A 7,137-nucleotide genomic window follows, 5' to 3' on the forward strand; every position below is an offset into this window, starting at 1 on the left:
GAATCCCAAACATCAGTGATGACGTTGCCCCAGCTCCAATTACACAGATAACCGAACTCCTGGGACTGTCAAGCGAGAAGATCAGACGTGGAAGGGGACCGATTGATATCCTCATAGGCATTGACCATGCTAACATGCATACAGGCCAAACCAGACAAGCAGGAGAGCTTGTAGCAAGACAAACCCCACTGGGATGGGTGGTGTTTGGAGGCTCATCAGGAAACGTTCAACCAGCGAGTCGCATACTGTTTGTCAAGTACGCTACACCCGTAGACCTATCTGATTTCTGGAAAACAGAGTCCATGGGGGTCGAGGTAAGGCCATGCGTCTGTGAAGCCGACAAGTTAAGCCAAGTGGAAAGAGAAGAAGCCGAAGTCATAAGCAAATCTTGCCAGAAAATTGGACAGCAGTGGATGATCCCATATCCTTGGAAGAGGGATCCGAATCTTCTTCCTGATAACAGATCGTTAGCGCTGAAACGGCTAGAAGCAACAGAACGTCGCCTAAAGTCGAACCCGGATCAAGCCAAGGCATATGACGAGCAGATGACCGAAATGGTGAATATGAATTTCTGCAGGAAGTTATCAGAAGCCGAGGTGAAGAATTACAAGGGCCCTGTACACTACATACCGCACCACGCAGTAGTCAGACCAGAAAAGAAAAGCACGCCCGTTCGTATTGTTTTTAATTCGTCCTCCGTGTTCCAAGGTCATAAATTGAATGACTATTGGATGAAGGGTCCAGACCTGCTGAACAACCTATTTGGCGTTGTCCTGCGTTTTAGAGAAAGAGAAGTCGCTCTGGTAGGAGATATATCGAAGATGTACCATCGCATCTTAATACCCGAACCAGATCAACAGGTTCATCGTTTCTTATGGAGAAACCTCGAAACCTCCCGCGAACCAGACGTGTATGTCAAAACTGTACTCACCTTTGGTGATAAACCGGCTCCAGCAATGGCACAGACAGCACTGAGGAAAACCGCAGAAGAAAGCAAGATTACCCACCCTAAGGCAGCCGAAGTCATAACGAAAAACGCTTATATGGATGATATTTGCGATTCTGTTGACACAGTGATGGAAGCAAAACAACAAACTGAGGATATAGACACTGTTTTAGAGAAAGGTGGTTTCAGAGTCAAAGGTTGGATCTCCAACAAGCCCTTCAGAAGTCCGAGTCAGAATGAGAAGATGGATATGGCAACGATGTTTCAAGGATCAGTTGAAGAGAATGTTCTGGGCATTACATGGAACAATCAGTCAGACACGTTATCGTTCAAGGTGAACTTTGAACTAATAAACCAAATAACAGAAGCTGAACAGCGACAGCCCGAGGTTAAGTTAACGAAGAGATTGTTACTAAGTCAAGTCGCGCGGATCTAAGATCCTGTTGGATTCGCCGCCGCGTTCCTTATAAGAGCCAAGATTGGGATGCAAGTTCTTTGGCAAACTGGAGTTGCCTGGGACGAGGAACCCCCGCCCGCAATCCGTTACAAGTGGATCGAACTGTTCAAAGAGATGAAGGAACTTAACAAGATAACCTTTCAGAGAAGTTTGTGCTGTGCAAATGCAACCGAACCGCCAATGCTGTGCGTATTCTCAGACGCGTCACAAGATGCTTTTGGAACTTGTGCCTACATCCGCCAGAAAACAAACGGTAACAAGTACCAGGTCAGATTGATTGCAGCGAAGTCACGAGTCGCACCCTTGAAGCAGTTAAGCGTACCGCGATTGGAGCTACAGGCCGCAGTCCTCGCTTCCCGTCTAGCCAAGGCTATAGAGCAGGAGTCCAGGCTGCAATTCAAATCCGTGAAGCTTTTCACTGATAGTTCGATAACGCTTGCTTGGCTACAAAGCCCTTCACGTAGCTTCAAGCCATTTGTGTCCTCACGTGTAGGAGAAATCCAGAGCAACACCGACCCGAGTCAGTGGAGACACATCCCCGGTGAAGTGAATGTGGCCGATGATGTTTCAAGAGGAATACGAGTGGAGGAGCTGAACGGACGATGGAGCAATGGACCAGAATTCTTACGACTGCCTGAAGAATTCTGGCCTCAAGAAACAATGAAAGCTGTCTCAGAGGAAGATATGGAACGTCGTCAAGTGAAAGCAGTCTACGAAGTAAAGAAAGTGGAACAAGTCATCAACCCTGAGAAATTCTCTCGCTGGAGAAAATTGATACGGGTAACTGCACGTATACAAAGGCTAGCCAAGAAGATAAGTTTACGAAAGCACGCTCAAGAAGGAAGAAACGGTCCACTAACCCCTGAAGAACTAGACAGTGCAGAGATATTCTGGATCAAAGCAGCTCAAAATGATTTGCATCGTCGAAAGGACAAGGGAGAGTTTAAGTCACTGAGCCCGTTTCTGGATGGTAAAGGTGTAATTAGAGGAAGGAAGGAGGAGGAAGAGTGAACGAGGCTATCGTCTCCTATGACACGAAACACCCCGCCCTTCTTCCAAGTGACCACTGGGCCTCCTGGTTAATAACAAGACATGCCCACCAGTACGGCCATAACGGGGTAGCAGCTACGACCGCCAGAACAGGAAGGAAGTTTTGGATTTTGAAAGGAAACAAACTAGGCAAGGCAGTGAAGTTCAAATGTGGATTCTGTAGAGAAATGGCCCACAAGGCGGAGACTCAATTAATGGCAAATCTACCCGCCCTTCGCTTAGCTCCGCATACCCCACCGTTCTACATGACCGCGTGCGACTATTTCGGGCCTTATAACGTCAAGATTTCAAGAAACAAGACCGCAAAGCATTACGGAGTTTTGTTCACATGCTTAAACACAAGAGCTGTCCTTTTGGCAATGGCAGTGGATCTTACAACAATGGAGTTTCTTCAAGTCCTCAGAAGATTCCTAGCCATACGAGATCGACCAGCAGTCATACTGAGTGACAACGGCTCTCAGTTCGTTGGTGCCGAGAAAGAACTGCGTCAGATGATAGGCGACATAAACGAGGAAGAAGTTAAAGAGTTCTGTGGAGAAAAGGGGATGCAGTGGAAGTTTATCACGCCAGGTGCCCCGCATCAAAATGGTTGTGCAGAAGCGCTTGTTAAGACATGCAAGAGTGCCCTGAAGAAAGCAGTCGGCAGTCAAGTGCTAACTCCATTGGAGCTGTATACAATTCTACTGGAAGTGGCTAATCTGGTAAACCAGCGACCAATCGGTAGGATACCAAATGACCCGGACGACGGCAGTTACATATGCCCAAACGACATACTTCTAGGACGCGCGTCGTCAGAAATTCCACAAGGGCCTTTCAAGGGAACAAACAACCCACGCCACAGGGTGGAATTCGTGCAGAAAATTATTGATTCATTTTGGAAGCGCTGGAACAGAGATGTGTTTCCGTCACTTGTACCTAGGAAGAAATGGCAGGTGGAAAAGCGGAACGTGAGACCCGATGATATCGTTGTAGTATCAGATCCCAATGCTCTCCGAGGGAAATGGTCAATTGGAAGAGTCTTAGAAGTGTACCCAGGACCTGACGGTCGAGTGCGAAATGTTGAAGTCAAGACATCCACGGGACAGTATAGCAGACCCATAACCAAGATCGCCATCATACACCCTGCAGAAGGTGATGACTAGCCAGAAGTTGTTAGAGATAAGGACTACGCCCTTATCGGGGCGGAGAATGTTTCGTTGATTAATATTAACTTCGTTTATTGACATTTGATTATTTAATTAGTCGCGTGATTGACAGCCGATGGCGTAATCGCTAAGTAAGTTGATCATTAAGTTAGAATGACACGTTTTAAAAACCACGAAATCAGAGACAAAGGTCATAAAAGCGTTTTGTACCTTACGTTGAACGTCGCTAACCTGTAGTGTTTTACTGCTCGATCTGCTGACCCGTTTTGCTGACCTGTTACCGAAATAAGTTTGACTGGATATCGCCACAGAAGTAAGTGACCGTTTGTTTATGTAATCCGTTGAATGTTGAGAATTATATTTTCCATGCAATTTCATGAATCGCTCGCTATTAGGTTTTGTAAGAATTATGTATCTTATGTATCTTCCTTATAGATCGAATAAAACAATATAAAGATTATACGATTCCGTATCCAGTCATTCATCCGAGTACCATCTTTTCCCCTGGACCAATGAGTCTTCTAAATTTAAGATTATTATACCTAACAAAAGACATACAGTAGGGCACTGCACTGTGTGCTCTCTCTACACACTCTTCCAGGCAGGATAGTAATACATATACATGTACTTTTTTTTTTTGTTTGGAATATACTGTTACTGCATGGTCATACAAGAGGTACTAGTTGCTGCTGAGTAGTCTTAAAATAAGTGAACTAAGTGTGACAAAATATAATGTATATTAAATCTGCACCAGTTCAGTACAATTTAATATCCAATTTTAATCAGCTGCAAAAAAAAATTGTTAGCACCAGATATTACATGTACTTTGTGAAGGCTTCTGGAGGGGTTATACTTTTATAAAGTACCTGGCAGCAAGTACTATTTTGATTTACTAAAGCAAGACTGTAGTAACTGCTAAGAAAATGTGTTTTGTACATCCCAGAAAAATTGGGTGGGGGTCAGTGCAGCCCTCTTCACAAAAGTTAAACTCTTAACCTATTTATGACCATAATCTGTGATTTTCCCTACCCCATTTATGACTGTTGCGACTGCTACAGTTGCCCTAAACATAAGTTTTGAAGGACTTTTGTTGATGATCTTATCAATAATGATGAAAATTGAGGTAGCTTATTCTAAAAAACATAACAAATTAAAGACTAAAGGGCAAAAGCCTTACCCTAGAGTATTTATGACCAAAACGGCTGAATAACCATACCCTTTGGGGCTGCACAGCTGTATATAGCACATAGAGGAGAGTTCCCCCCCCCCCTCCTACCGCTGGAGCAGGAATCAAAATATTATTGCCTTGATGACAAAATAAAGATAAAATCTCAAAATAATCAAGAGTTACATATATGCATGGGACTTCACTAACAAAATGATGCCTGTTGCTTGCTGTAAATTGTATGTAAATTACTCCTACAATGTACCAGAATTCTGTTCATCTGGTCACCAACAGGTCACAAAAATCTGACTGTATAATTAATAAATAAGAAAATGACCGACTGAGCTTTTGTATGAGCCAGAATAGAGTGGCCATAATAACTAGGTGGCTGTGTTAACAGGGGTGGCTGTATGGTGAGGTACATTCCACAGTAGTGATAAAGATTGCACTCTCAAACACCAGTACCCATAAAGAGTTTGGACAGTATATTTCGCATAATCAGTTGGAAGAGGAAGAGGGAAAATGGAAATAAAATAGAATAGCTCTTGTGTACCAGAGACAACCCTTTCCCCGAGTTACCCTGGCGGAACTAACTTTTTACTTATTTCTTTGCAAAATTCAACCAACCGTTTACACAAGGATGATGAACCAGACTTGGGGGTGAGACAATTCAGGTGGGCAAGTTGACTCGCCTTGGCTGCTAAAGTAACCAACAACTTTTCTTTGAGTATACATTAACACTTTGGCTCGCCTAACTGGAACAAGTCTCGGCATGGCGAGTATCACGTAATGCCTAGATTTAAGATTTAAAGCAGCAATTTGTATCAAAGAAGAGAAAATTAACTCAGCAAAACCCACTCTGATCAAATGAGTGAGGGAAACTTAAACAAAGAGGGATAGTTGCACATTTGATTATTCAATAAGAGTTACGAATAATCGTGCAGGGTCAACTTTTACTCGGCCTACATGGGCTACATTTTCTCATACAAACACTTGATAAAGTTGCCTCAGGGGGAGGGTTATCCCGGGTACCCGAGACCATACAAATGGGACCTGTGTTGCCTCAAAGAACACCCCGACGATTTTCAAAGGGGAAGGTCCATAAACAGGACCTTAACTTAGGGCAGCTTCAATGGCAGATTCCCTCTGATGGCTTGGATTTGAATAATTGATTTAATTACTTTTAAAGAGGACTAGAACTTAAAAATCTTGCTCGAATTTCGATCCAGCGAGGCATAAGTTTCCATGCCGTGAATCAAGTTTTTACTGGGCGTTTTAAAAGCACTCACCAAAGAGAAAGAGACTGATGACCCCAAACTACCGATACAAATGTACTGTATCTTACTGAAAACAACAATCTTCAACGAGAGATGTAGGAATGTGGGATACTGACCTTCAGCATGCGATCCAGCTTGTCTCTTCTACCAATACACGTGAGCCAAGAGCAACAAAAGCTCTGGTGACAGCGACTTTCGGAGTTAAACGGCTTCTGTTAATTATGTTCCCGTAGTACACAGTGCAAACTATGGCCAGCAATACTTCATCCAGGTTGTTGTTAACATTATAGGCTATTGCACTTATTGTTATCACTAAATCACGAACAACAAGAACCAAAAGTCGGAACAACACCAGTTTTGCAAAGGTGTAAAATTCGCCCGACGATGACGGAAGGCTCTCCGTTATTTTGCTTCAAAACAATAATAAACTTTTCTCTTTTCCCGAAATTTTTGCTTCAAAAGTCGAAGTAATGTGTCTGCAACATCCTTCCATACTCAATATAAAATGAAACGAAACTGATGGTTTACAAATAGAGGGAAATCATGAGTAATCGAAACGCCATTTTCTCGCTTTGTGAAGCGAGCCGCGAAGCGCAGTTTAAACCGGATGTGACGTCATTTTTTGTTGGATGATGTCTATACGAAAATTTCAGGAGTCTCCTGCCCCGCCCCTGGTCTCCATACATCTGCATGTCCCCTGATCCCAGAAGCTCAAAACACTACAAATCATGCCGATTTGAAATAAAATCAACGCAAACTGGATCACAGATCTGTTACAATCGATCGCCACTTGCTGGCCATTATTATGTTTAAATCTAGTTACCAGTTCGAGAAACGTCCGCAGAACGTAATCGCAATGCATGCCGGGAAGGGTCTTTACTCCTCGTGCGGGAAAAATTAACGCCCGGGCGGAGTGTGGGGGTATTCAGCGGACACACTTTTATATAAAAATACGTTGTGTAAGTGATCCCGTAAAATTAAAGGACATTTCACATGCACATACGTAGTAAGACATACATGTACTTTTCCCGCGTAAAATGTAAATATGGCGGACAAAGTGGACGAGGAATATCTCCGTCTGCATTTGCATGATTATA

The 7,137-nt window shown here is 43.4% G+C and overlaps 2 protein-coding genes and 1 long non-coding RNA gene across 3 annotated transcripts in view; 2 read left to right on the forward strand and 1 right to left on the reverse strand.

The window, feature by feature from the left end:
• Nucleotides 1-1,384, forward strand: part of LOC110061377 (uncharacterized) — a 3,658-nt gene extending 2,274 nt beyond the window's left edge. The window contains exon 2 of the mRNA XM_089281889.1: nucleotides 1-1,384. This exon is cut by the window's left edge and continues 1,888 nt beyond it. Within this exon, the coding sequence (XP_089138015.1) occupies nucleotides 1-1,382 (1,382 nt within the window). The 3' untranslated portion in view covers nucleotides 1,383-1,384.
• LOC149116061 (uncharacterized) overlaps nucleotides 1-6,694 on the reverse strand; it is a 31,022-nt gene extending 24,328 nt beyond the window's left edge. Inside the window, exon 1 of the long non-coding RNA XR_016204845.1 lies at nucleotides 6,157-6,694. This is a non-coding gene — a long non-coding RNA (uncharacterized LOC149116061). The remainder of the gene's footprint in view (nucleotides 1-6,156) is intronic.
• On the forward strand, nucleotides 2,834-4,063 carry LOC149116062 (uncharacterized). Its single transcript, XM_089281894.1, has 2 exons — nucleotides 2,834-3,911; nucleotides 4,034-4,063. Exon 1 carries the CDS (start codon nucleotides 2,834-2,836, stop codon nucleotides 3,593-3,595), a length of 762 nt encoding a protein of 253 aa, XP_089138020.1. The 3' UTR covers nucleotides 3,596-3,911; nucleotides 4,034-4,063.
• Nucleotides 6,695-7,137: the final 443 nt, after the last annotated feature.

This window comes from Orbicella faveolata, unplaced genomic scaffold (assembly GCF_042242905.1).
Source record: "Orbicella faveolata isolate gen_17 unplaced genomic scaffold, um_ofav_v1 contig_12, whole genome shotgun sequence".
Lineage (NCBI taxonomy): Eukaryota > Metazoa > Cnidaria > Anthozoa > Scleractinia > Merulinidae > Orbicella > Orbicella faveolata.